The 12,740-nt window shown below is 45.8% G+C and overlaps 2 protein-coding genes across 3 annotated transcripts in view; one reads left to right on the plus strand and one right to left on the minus strand.

The window, feature by feature from the left end:
- znf142 (zinc finger protein 142) lies at window positions 1-11,484 on the plus strand. Of its 2 annotated transcripts, none has more exons than XM_014164273.3 (8): window positions 1-418; window positions 3,321-3,807; window positions 3,928-4,158; window positions 4,423-5,247; window positions 5,346-5,523; window positions 6,238-9,247; window positions 9,457-9,562; window positions 9,678-11,484. In XM_014164273.3, exons 2-8 carry the CDS (start codon window positions 3,333-3,335, stop codon window positions 10,256-10,258), a joined length of 5,406 nt encoding a protein of 1,801 aa, XP_014019748.3. In that variant the 5' UTR covers window positions 1-418; window positions 3,321-3,332; the 3' UTR covers window positions 10,259-11,484. The 2 variants fall into 2 exon arrangements, with proteins under 2 accessions (XP_014019748.3, XP_082823093.1); XM_082966967.1 differs by lacking the exon at window positions 1-418 and adding an exon at window positions 1,737-1,985.
- The window catches only part of plcd4b (phospholipase C, delta 4b), a 25,576-nt gene continuing 23,431 nt past the window's right edge, over window positions 10,596-12,740 (minus strand). The window contains 5 exon segments of the mRNA NM_001173706.1: window positions 10,596-11,342; window positions 11,638-11,787; window positions 12,004-12,136; window positions 12,260-12,435; window positions 12,515-12,631. Coding sequence (NP_001167177.1) covers window positions 11,242-11,342; window positions 11,638-11,787; window positions 12,004-12,136; window positions 12,260-12,435; window positions 12,515-12,631 — 677 coding nt within the window. The 3' untranslated portion in view covers window positions 10,596-11,241.

Below are 12,740 nucleotides of genomic sequence, written 5' to 3' on the forward strand. Positions count from 1 at the left end.
GCGGGACGCTAATGTCACGGATAGAATGAGGTATTAGTTATACAAAATCTTTGTTCATGTTGTTGCCGTGAATCATGTGGCGACCTCTATAATACTGCCGGTGTTCTATGAAAATAGCTCCGTCTTTTCAGGGCGCAGTTGATGTTAGTTCTTGGTCTTCAAATGCAGCGTCATTATTAATGCTAGACCAAACTTAAATTACCGAAAATGATTTTAATTGTCAACAATATACCTAGCTAGCTATATATTTATGCTGTACATATACGCCCTGAGTATGCAAGGAATTATGATGAGATACTTTCAACTGGAAATACTTCATTGCTCCACCAAAATAAACATAGTGATGGCGTCGTTTGGTCATTGAAGTGGCGATTTAGCAAAGTAAAAACAATCTACCCAGCTTCAATACCTTATTAAGGTAAGACAGGCTCATTAAATGACTTCGCTTGTTTATATTCATTACATGTAAACATATGTAACGGTATCCATCAGAATAAAGGTCCATTTAGAAAGGTCTGACGGGGTAAAATGCATTGTTTTCAAGAGAAAGAATCTCAGAAGTTGACGCAGTTGGTCAGAATTCTGTTTCATAAGCGCTGTCATTATTCAGAACTGCTATTAATGAATTTGTTACTGGAGAACTCAAAACATAATTTCGAATGCTAATTGTGTTTATTAGCTAGTACTTAGTTTTTATAGACGGGCCACAGTGGGCTCGTCACAATACCCATAAAACCTAGCGGACGAACACAGAAATGGTTCCAATCATTTTTTTCACCATTTATTTTTCTCGAAGGGGATTTCATGTAGGCTTTAGGTGCCTTTACTCAGTACTTTGTTGAAGCACCTTTGGCAGTGATTACAGCCTCAAGTCTTCTTGGGTATGATGCTACAAGCGTACACACCTGTATTTGGGGAGTTGGAAGGTGAACCTTCATCCCAGTCTGAGCAGGTTTTCATCAAAGATCCCTCTGTACTTTGCTCTGTTTATCTTTCCCTCGATCCTGACTAGTCTCCCATTCCCTGCCGCTGAAAAACATCCCCACAGCATGATGCTGCCATCACCATGCTTCACCGTAGGGATGGTTTTGGCCAGGTGATGAGCGGTGCTTGGTTTCCTCCAGACGTGACGCTTGGCATTCAGGCCAAAGTGTTCAATCTTGGCAAACTCCAAGTGGGCTGTCATGTGCCTTTTTACTGAGGAGTGTCTTCTGTCTGGCCACTCTACCATAAAGGCCTGATTGGTGGAGTGCTGCAGAGATGGTTGTCCTTCTGGAAGGTTCTCCCATCTCCACGGAGAAACTCTGAAGCATTGGTCACCTGCCTGACTAAGGCCATTCTCCCCGATTGCTCAGTTTGGCCAGGCAGCCAGCTCTAGGAAGAGAGTCTTGGTGGTTCCAAACTTCTTCCATTTAAGAATGATGGAGGCCAGTGTGTTCTTGGGGGACCTTCAATGCTGCAGACATTTTTTTAGTGCCCTTCCCCAGATCTGTGCCTCGACACAATCCTGTCTTTGAGCTCTACGGACAATTCCTTCGACCTCATGGCTTGGTTCTTTGCTTTGTGGGACCCTATATAGACAGGTGTGTGCCTTTCCAGGATGCACATGAGATCAATTAAGTCTCATAGCAAAGGGTCTGAATACTTATGTAAATACGTTTTTTTTTAAAATAAAGTTTTATACATTTGCAAACATTTCTTAAAACCTGTTTTTTGTCATTATGGGTTATTGTGTGTAGATTAAGGATGTTTTATTTTATTTAATCATTGTAGAATAAGGCTGTAATATAAAATGTAGAAAAAGTGAAGGTCTAAATGCACTAACTTTGACATGTTCTGTTGCAGATTCAAAGCCAAATGAACTCATTGCAGAATGAATCCATAACCATGAATAAATAAGCGTATTTATTTGACAAGAATGCACCTAGTCACCCATCAATCACCTGAACTCCAACAATTACCATTGTTTTAAAGAAAACAAAATGGTAAACAATTCATCCAAATGTGTTTTATACATAAAATATAAACATCTAGTGAATGTTAATGATTTATTCATCAATGCCATAATTCTGGGACATCACAGAGCACCATGTGAAAATATTGTAATATCCGAGAGCACACATATTCTTCTACTTTTCTAGTTTAAGATTTACACCAGCACAAATAACAACATGTAAAACAGCATATTGTGATTTTTGGTGGGTGAGTTACAAATGGATAAACAACTGGATGCGTAAGTTAGGTTTAATATAAAATACTAGGTCAAATCCAGCAGAATGAGAAACACTTAACTGACTCAAAACAAGGAAGGCATGCCTAAATGCAGCTATATCAACACCCTTGTCAATTTAACAGGTCCATGTTGCTTGTCATTTGTGAGCAGCACATTTTCCACAGCATTTAGTCCAAACCCCAGAATAAGCAGGAGAAGGCCAGAATTACACAGGTGAAAAAAAGGTAGCAAAAACAATACACCACATAATCATTGACCAGTACGGAGAATTAAGAAAAACCACAAATCCCTATCTCCATCCATCTCCATCCATGGCTAATTTAGGAAAGGAACAATTTTAGCTAGCTTGCCACTGGAGGACAAAAACACAACGATGCAATGGCTTTTAATGCAATGTGACTGTAAAGCCAAATCCTAACGGTCTACCCGTTACATATTTTTTTTGTGTTTACCAGGACCATTCACAGTTGAGCTTGCTCAATTTAGCTCAATGCTGATTGGCTCTATATTTATTTTTTTGTGAAGCGGGGGTGCTGTGGGATTATTTTAGATACTCTTTGAAGAAGTAGGATTTCAGATGTTTTCGGAAGATGGGCAGGGACTCTGCTGTCCTAGTTTCAGGGGGAAGCTGGTCCCACATTTGGGGTGCCAGGACAGAGGAGAGCTTTGACTAGGCTAATCCTACCCCATTGATTTTAATCACTCAGTTGTGAGTTTTTTTGCATGGATGCAAACAGTTTAAAACAGTTGTAAACAGTACTATGAAACAACACAGTGCCTATAACTGAAAATACATAGGTTGGGACACCTAAGGTAAACATTTTATTGTATATTCCTCCCTGTGTGACCAGGTAGCTCCGGTAGTTGACATTTCACTGTGCTTCTACACCTGCATTACTTGCTGTTTGGGGTTTTAGGCTGGGTTTCTGTACAGAACTTTGTGACATCAGCTGATGTAAAAAGGGCTTTATAAATACATTTGATTGATTGGCATAGTCCTTGGTGATAGGCACACTAACTCATTGTTATTTAGTATTAATTGCCTGTCATGTTATATTGCATAATGCTCTTAATATTTTCTCAACAGACAAATGAGCCAATGGAGACTGAGGGGTTGTGTCTCTGTGAAAAGTGCGGGAAGGAATTCTCAGATAGCAGCCGCCTTTCCTCTCACCTTTGCACTGTGGACTTCACCAAAAAGGGACAGTTGACCCGTTATAAGTGTCCTTTGTGCGATGAGGTCTTTACCATGCCAGGTGCACTGAAACACCACTTCCAAAGCCATCGGAGGGAGGAACTCACAGGTCCGTTCCACTGCTCCGAGGAGGGTTGCCAGTTCAGCACTTCACACCGGTTGGTGTACCAGGAACACCTGCACTCACAGCATGCTCTCACCCTCGTCTCTTGTACCTTCCGGTCCTGCACCTTGGCATTCCGCACACGTTCAGAGATGGAGGGCCACTGGCGTATCCATATGCCTTTCCACTGCCCCCGCTGTGACTTTGTGACCGCTCATGCTAAACAGCTGAGTACCCATGGTGTGGAACATGACCGTCCACTTGCTGCACCTGAGGGTAAGCTTTTAGAATAAATGCATCATTCTCCCCACAAACGAATACTCACTCACACACATTGTTATATTTAGGGTAGAGCCAACACTGAATGCCTCAATTTGTGTACATTTTTGTGCTCAGGTGACAAGGAGCCAACAACAATAGGCCAGGGTGGAAGCAGCCAATCGGCTCTTGAGACCAGCTCTGGAAGGCCAAGAAGGGCCCGGAAACGCAATCCAGCTTATGTGTCATCATCACAAGAAGATGATGAGGATGAAGAAGAGACACAGCAGCACAACATTGACAATAGAGCTAGAGAGGAGGTGCAAAAAGACAAAGCAGCTACGAACATCAATGAGAACCCATCTAAAGGTAGTGTGGGATCTCTAGTCCTGCTTTGGCTTTGTTGTTCTTCTCTTCTGTGTTAAGGACCATTCAAGTTTTCTGGTGAGGTAGGGTTTTGCCAGGTCATCAAATATCAGATAAATGTTGTGCTAACCATACTTTTGAAAATTTCTTTAAATCAGGTTTATGTCAGTAAATCTAGGTCTACATTTACATACTAGGAAATAAGTTGTTCTGTTTCATTTGTTTCATTACAAAAGATAACACCCGCATCTCCTCCCTGTCCTGAAGATCATATTATGGCAGGCATGGAGCATATGTATCGTACTCACATCTGCCCCGAGTGCCGCCGCTGTTTCAAGATGCGCTCCCACCTGCTGGAGCACCTCCACCTCCACTTCCCAGACCCCAGTCTCCAGTGCCCCACCTGCAACCATTACTTCACCAGCAAGAGCAAGCTGCGCATCCACATGCTTCGCGAGTCTGGCCAGAAGGTCCATCGCTGCCACCTGTGCGACTACGCCTCTGTGGAGCGCAACTCGCTCCACCGCCACCTGGCCAGTGTGCACTCCAACGAGGTAGGGGGCGACATCCACCCGGAAATCTACCCCTGCCCCACCTGCGGCCAGAGCTTCCGACAGAGCCAGGCGCTCAAGGCCCACATGAAGTCTCACCACACGTCGCGGGACAGCCAGCCACTGGCCTGCTTCCAGGAGGGATGCTCCTTCAAGACCTCTGACCGGAAGGAGCTCCAGAGACACGCAGCCGATGTCCATGCAGTCAAGGCCGTAGAGTGCCGCCATCATGCCTGCAATGCCATCTTTGGTAGCCCACAGGACATGGAGGCCCATTACCGGACGCACTTGGCCTTCCACTGCTCACAGTGCGACTTCTCCTGCTCCAACAAGAACCTCTTCCGGCAGCACAAACTGCAAGGCCATGCCGGGGACGTGGAGTTGACCTGCAACTTCTGCCCCTTTGCCACGTTCAATCCTGTGGAGTTCCAGCAGCATGTCGGCCATTTCCACGCTAATGAGAAGATCCACCGGTGCCATCAGTGCAGCTTTGTCACCGCACACAAGCGGGTCCTTCGACGGCACATGCTGATGCATAGTGGTGAGCAGAAAAAAGTAACGTAACATTGGACTGTTATACTCATCCATTGCTTCCAGATAAGTCATTATTAAAAGTTATTCATGTATTTTTCTTTCAAGGTGAGAAGCCCCACAAGTGTAACCTGTGTGACTTCAGGTGCCGTGATGAGACCTACCTCTCAAAACACATACTCATCCACTCAGATGACAAGAATCATATGTGCTCTGAGTGTGGATATGTCACCAAATGGAAACACTACCTGAATGTGCACATGCGCAAACATGCTGGTGACCTCAGGTAAGTGATTTACTAGTTAGTTATTTTGCACATACAGTACCAGTTAAAAGTTTAGACACACCTACTCAGGGTGTCATCAAGGCAAAGGGTGGCTACTTTGAAGAATCTAAAATTTGTGTAACACTTTTTTGGTTACTACATGATTACATGTGTTATTTCATAGTTTTGATGTCTTCACTATTATTCTACAATATAGTAAAAACAAAGAAAAACCCTTGAATGAGTAGGTGTCCAAACTTGACTGGTACTGTCAGTCTTAGAGAACTGTCAGTGGCACAGCAATCTAAGACACTGCATCTCAGTGCTTGAGGCGTCACCACAGACACCCTGGTTCGATCCCAGGCTGTATCACAGCCGGCCGTGATTGGGAGTCCCATAGGGCGGCGCACAATTGGCCCAGCGTCGTCCGGGTTTGGCCGGGGTAGGCCGTCATTGTAATTAAGAATTTGCTCTTTACTGACTTGCCTAGTAAAATAAAGGTAAAAAAAGTGAAAATGGTGGTCTGTTTTATGGTGTGCATGCAGTAGTGTAGGGATTTTTAACAGAGAAAAGCATTACAAAATACTTTTTGTCTGATGTTCACCCAAGTTGATGTGTATGTCTGCTCTAGCACCTCTTGGTGTGAGAAGTGGGATATCATATCAGTAGTTAATGAACCTAAGGCTACACTTATGCATTGAGAGATTGACAGATCCAGTCTGTTTCTTCTCCTAGGTACCAGTGTGACCAGTGCTCCTACCGTTGTCACCGCACAGACCAACTGAACAGCCACAAACTCCGACACCAGGCCAAATCACTGATATGTGAAGTCTGTGCATATTCCTGCAAGCGCAAGTACGAGCTTCGCAAGCACATGCTCCTCAAGCACTCTCAGGGAGAGGGCCATCAGCCTCCAGTCTTCCAGTGCAAGTACTGTCCCTATCAGACATGCTACCGCCAGGCTCTGCACAACCACGAAAACTGCAAACATACCCGGACTCGAGAGTTCCGCTGTGCCCTCTGCCCCTACTCCACTTACAGCAGCACCGGCCTCTTCATCCACAAGAGGAAGGCTCATGGATACGTGCCTGGTGATAAGGAGTGGCAAGAGAACTATGCAGAGAAGGAGAGGGAGAACTCTGTGGACCTACTGCAGGGCTTCTACAAAATGCCAGCCAAGAACTCTGCTGAAGGTCCTATCAAGAACCTACAGGAGAAAGTCGCTGGCTCTGCTGTTCAAAATGAACACAACCTAGAAACTGTAACTGGCCCCAAAACCCCAGAAATGGCAAATAAAAATTCTGATACTGTCCAAGTGGTAGTTGACAAAGGGATTCTGGCATGTCACAATTCAACAGATAATCCAGAGCAATGCTGTACTTTAGTTTTGACAACAATAGCTAACACAGAGTGCACTGAGTTAGCATCCATGCAGGGTGAGACGCCAAACAGCAGAGACCCAACTTACAGAAGACCCACAGCGGACCCTAAAGGATCTAACACCCTGAGTCAAAAGCCAGCATCTGCAAGTGAGGCGGAGGAAGAGGACATGGCTATGGAGGATTGCGATGACCTAAATGATTCAGAAGACAGAGAAACTCCTTTAACCGCTACAAGGCAACAAGCAGAGGCTGCAGAGAACAACACACAGATAGTGGAGGTATCTAGCGCAGCTAGCAACTCATCCGCTGAACCATTGGCGCAAAGCACCGACTCTGAGATTCGTCTGAAGGCCATGAGGAAGCAAGACAAGGACCAAGCGGAGGCTCTGGTCTTGGAAGGCCGGGTTCAGATGCTGGTGGTGCAGAATGAGGCCGGAGAGGCTAGCATATACCGGTGCGAACACTGCTCCTACGTGACTCGCAAGCAGACCTCTCTCCGACACCACTGCCATTCTCTCTGCCTCGCCAGGTGGAAGAGACTCAAGTGCCAAGCCTGTGGGGCGCAGTTCAAACAGAAAAGAGGCCTGGACACCCACCGCCTCAGGAAGTGTCCCGCTCTGCAGAAGAACACCAGGAGGTTCATTGGCACTCCCTCTGCTGGACAGTTTGGAGAAAGGGACTCGGGTCAGGGTAAATCCCAGAACCCTGATAAAACCACAACCACAGATCAATCAGAGATAGTATCTTGTGATGTTGCGCCAACCGAAGATTCCATAGACACACAACCAGAAATGAGAGGAGAGGAAGCAAACTTGTGCGATTTGACCAATCCTGAAGGCTCCGGTGCGAGAGGATCTACAGCACTACAGAAAAGCCAAAGAAAGAAAGTTGGAAAGACAAAAAGGCAAGTGAAAGTTGGCAAGATAAAGAGACCTGTGAAGATTAAAAAGATCAATGAGGAGAAAATCTTGATGGACAAAGCCCATCCTGTGAACACAGAGAATGACAATGCGCATAGCTATATAGAAGATGACATGAAATTCACTTGCAAGACGTGCAGTTTCAGGTCCTCCAGGCTTGTGACTATAGAGCGTCACTGCTCGACATGCACAAGAAAAGCTCCCACAAAGAAGGCTGTCCGAATTGTAAGCTCTCTGGAACAGGATGATGACAGCAATGAGGAGGATGAGAATATTAGTAGTGGTTCTGAAGAAGATGTGGTTGAGATAAAGGTATCAAATCCAAGCTATTTTCCTAAATTTTCCTGTCCCAACTGTCTTTTCAGATGCAAACAGAAGAGAGCACTGAACAACCATGAGAAGCGAGGCTGCCTGAAGCTGGACGAGGTGCAGTGCGAATTCTGCTCGTTTGTGGCCAAGTCACAGAAAGCTATGGCTAACCATGTACTGGTCCATCGGAAAGACAAGTTATCGCTCCTCAAAAAGGTCAAAAAGGCAGTTTTGCGTTGCGACCATTGCCCCTTTACTTGTAAGCAAGAGCGTTGCATGACCCAGCACGTGGCTCTGAAGCACGAAGGTGCCAAGCCCCACCGCTGCCGCTTCTGCCCGTTCAGCACCACACGGCGCTACCGCCTATATGCCCATGAATCTCTTCACACCGGCATGGGCCGCCACAGCTGCGACGTCTGCGACCAGACCTTTGGCGCTGCCTCCAAACTCCGCCAGCATCACAAGCGTGTCCACGACAAACAACCCTCTCATTTCTGCACCCTGTGCGACTTCAGCAGCTACTCCTTCAACGATGTTGGACGACATACCCTCCGCTGCCACACAGGGAAGCTCCTGCACCCCTGCAGCCAATGTGAGGCACGCTTTAGCTCCGACACAGCACTCAAGCAGCACTGCAGCCGCAAACACCTGAGCCCCGCCAGCGTAGCCTGCCAGCAATGTGACTTCATCTGTGGCAGCCAGGCCACCCTCAAGGTCCACCAGCAGAGAAAGCACCCTCAGCTGGACTGTGCCACCTGCCATGAGACCTTCCCCACCCGGAAGAGCCTGGAGGAGCACCAGAGGACCCACCTCACCCAGCAGTGCCCGCTTTGCCCCTTTGCCACCCGTAAGAGGCAGCCACTCACCCAGCACCTTCTCGACGAGCATGAGGATGGCCCCCCAGAGGACAAGCCCCTAAAGTGTGCCATCTGTGGCTTCGCCTGTCGCCACCAACTGGTCTTTGAGCAGCACGTTCGCTCCCACGGGGGTACCCGCCTTTACAAGTGCACAGACTGCCAGTACTCGACACGCAACAAGCAGAAAATCACATGGCACATTCGCATACACACAGGGGAGAAGCCCTACCACTGTGAGCAGTGCAGCTACTCCTGCGTAGATCCCTCAAGGCTAAAGGTGAGCAATGAGGTTCTTCAAAAAAAATTGCTGCAATGTAACACATGGTACTACACCATTTTATAGAAGTCAGGTCATCTCAGTCTAATACCAAACCATAGGGCTTAAAAAGTCTACAAGGACTGGTAGAGGACCTTATATAATAAGGTACCATGTGTTACAAATGGCGTAGTAGATAACTATTAATCATCATTGTCATTCCATTATAGTATCACATGAGGATCCACCAGGAGGAGAAGAAGTACCTCTGTCCCGAGTGTGGCTACAAATGCAAGTGGATGAGCCAATTGAAGTATCACATGACCAAACATACAGGTACAAAGTATGAGTCACACACTATTGTTGTCATCGTTTATAATACATTTAGATGGAATTCGATCATAAAATTACCTTTCCCCTACCCTTTCTTTCTCTCTCCCTCCACCCTCAGGGGATAAGCCATATGCGTGCGACGAGTGCGAGTACCGCACCAACCGTGGTGATGCCCTCCGCATCCACAGGGAGACGCAGCACTGCGACGCTCGCACCTTTATCTGCGAGAAGTGTGGCAAAGGCTTCAAGACGCGCTTCCTACTTAAGACCCACCAACGTAAGCACAGCGAGGAGCGGCCTTATGTGTGCGGCCTGTGCCGCAGGGCCTTCCGTTGGCCAGCCGGCCTCCGCCACCATTACCTCACCCACACCAACCAGCAGCCTTTCATGTGCCGCTACTGCCCCTACCGTGCCAAGCAGAAGTTCCAGGTGGTCAAGCACCTCCGGGGGCACCACCCAGACCAGCCTGTGGAGCAAGGGGTGGCCAAGGATCCCCACGCCCTCAGCCTAACCCTGCAGGATGCCCGTCTAGGGGGGCTGGAGGAGGGGGCTGGGGAGGAGGTGGAGGAGGGAGCTGGGGAGGAGGGGATGGAGGTGATTGTACCGGATGGGGTGGAGGTGTTGGTGCATGAGAGGGTGGAGGTGTTGGTGCAAGAGAGGGTGGAGGAGGTCACAGAAGGCCAGCAAGGTGAGGAGTAAAAAGGTTCAGGCCACTCAACTGGAACCTGAGAAAACAGACATTTTAGTGAACGTTTTGATGCAGTTTTCCTCATCCAAGCATGATGAGGACTGGGCTACAGCAGTAAACTGAATTAAACATCAACAAAGGACCTTGTCTTAATGAGTATGCATGTAGATATACTACTGCAAAGTACACCATGAAACAAATATACAATTGTATATTTAGTATTAAAACATTGTCAATTAATGGTGTATAAAATAATTGCTAACTGACAATTACAAGAAATGCGCAGTTTAAAAATGTTTAACCAATAGGAATATAACTTTTTATATTAAGATGTTTTTAAAACAGGTCTTTCATTTCTCTTTATTTATAGAGCTCTATGCACATGCATACATTACAGTATAATACTTTTACAACATGATGCATGAGATAGCGATATAGTTTCATGCCACACTTTGAGGAACTGTACAAAATGTCTATGGGAATGTTTCGATGGAGGACTAATTGTTTATGCAGTTAAGTTACTCTACCAGCACACAATGCAAAATGTTGAATGGTTATGAAACAAGGATATAAAAACAAAGGTCATTGCATAGTTTGTAACTCTAAAAGGACTTGTGAGCCCTGCAGTATGTCAGTTATTATATCAGTTTGATCAGCAAAGTGCTATTGAACATTGCTTAATGCGTTCCTATGACATACAAGTTAAAAAACATTCATTATTTTAAAAGATTTTATATTGGGGAAATGGCAAAATATAAGTTAAATGCTGTGAATTCCCAGGTGTTTTTTCATCTTTCATCAGTGTGAGGTCCCACTAATGTGTACTTGAACAGAAATGGGTATTTATGCAGAAATACTGTAAAGCAGTTCATGCCGATGTATTTTTCAATACTGACAACAGTTAATTTGTTGAAAGTGACAACAATCATGAGGTATTGTAGCCCTTCCATGTGGTTAGAGTTTGCAGCATGTTATTCAGCCAATCACTGGGCCATCAGACTTCTGTTGTTACCTCAGAGATCTTGACATTGACAAACAGAGTAGACAGAGGGATAGCCGTTCCGTCTTTGGACAGGAGGTGGATGTGCCGATATCCTGGGAAAAGTGGGGAGAGCATCCAGAAGAAATTCAGATTTTTGTCATGGAGATCCACTTAGAAACCATCACTCATACAGTAAAATATGTACATTCCTACATAACAGGCTTAAATAAAAACTCAGCTGAGATGTATAATTAAGTCCGGTTCTATCAATTGATTTAACCTTTAACCAGGTAAGTCAATAGGATAAGATTATTTTGTGAAATACTTTGAAGAAAACTGCATTTGAGATTTACCCAGCTTTCCAGATTTTACACTATCTCAGTTGTAATGTGACCATGTATATTTTACCTGGCTGAATACAGGTGAAGGGCACGGTGAACTGGCCCATGAAGTCATTCCTGGAAGCCTTGTCATAGTCCTCCACCACAAAACGCACCAGGGCCAACTCTGGGACGTGGATGATAAAATTGAGGGTCTCGTTCCATAGAGGGTTAAAACCTGTAGACAGGGGGCAGCAGAGACCAGGATTTAGGCAGCCAAGAGAAGGACTGGGGTTCTATGTCATGTTCTATCTAATTTACTAAAACATGGCAAGGTGCGTACTATTTACATGTAAAAAAGAATAATAATGCAAGCATTTTCGTCCCCGAGTAGACCGAGTCTGTACAAAGACCCCAATGAATCTCTGTCAGGCCATGTAAGATGGTCCCTCACCATTGTTGTCAATGTAACTTGTCTCTTGCTTGGCTTGGTCTTGTGATACTCCGTAGATCTCCACTCTAACCAGAGGGTCAACGATGGAGCCCTCCTTCTGGTTCACCTTTGGTAGCTGCTGCCCACTAATTACCTGATGGACACACACACGCACACAATCAAGACTCGGACAAGTATAAACATCCAGAACACACAAACTGTACATGCACAAAGGCACACAACATAGTTGTATGATACAGAGCAGTTGTTTCTGGACCTGGATAGACAGTTGGAGTGATGTGTAGCCATCCCTGTCCTGGGGTCTTTCTGGGTCAAAAGAGTCATCATTCCTCATGAAGTCAGGTTTGAGGACGTAGCCACAGCAGCCATTCTGACTGAAGAGCCCATCGTTCAGATCCATCTCCAGCCCAGCCGTCTGGACGTTCAGCGCCACTAGGAGTAGATCAATCAACCAATCAATCACATGTATTTATTTCTATATGTATGGATGTTATTATGCAATATGTTTCACCTATCTGACAGCCCACGTTCCACAGGTCCTGTGGGTTGTAGTTGGAGGAATCGGTCCTCATGCCGCTGGGATAGACTCTGCTAAGCTGTCTGCTGTTGTGGTGCACAAACTCCGTCCCTGAGAAAGACAGCCATACAGCGACGTTTTTTCCTATCCCCTAACCCAGGGGACCTACAACAGTGAATGGGAGTGAATTCCTCACCGATGATCCTTGGCAATATATGAA

This window comes from Salmo salar, chromosome 21 (assembly GCF_965601325.2).
Source record: "Salmo salar chromosome 21, fSalSal1, whole genome shotgun sequence".
Lineage (NCBI taxonomy): Eukaryota > Metazoa > Chordata > Actinopteri > Salmoniformes > Salmonidae > Salmo > Salmo salar.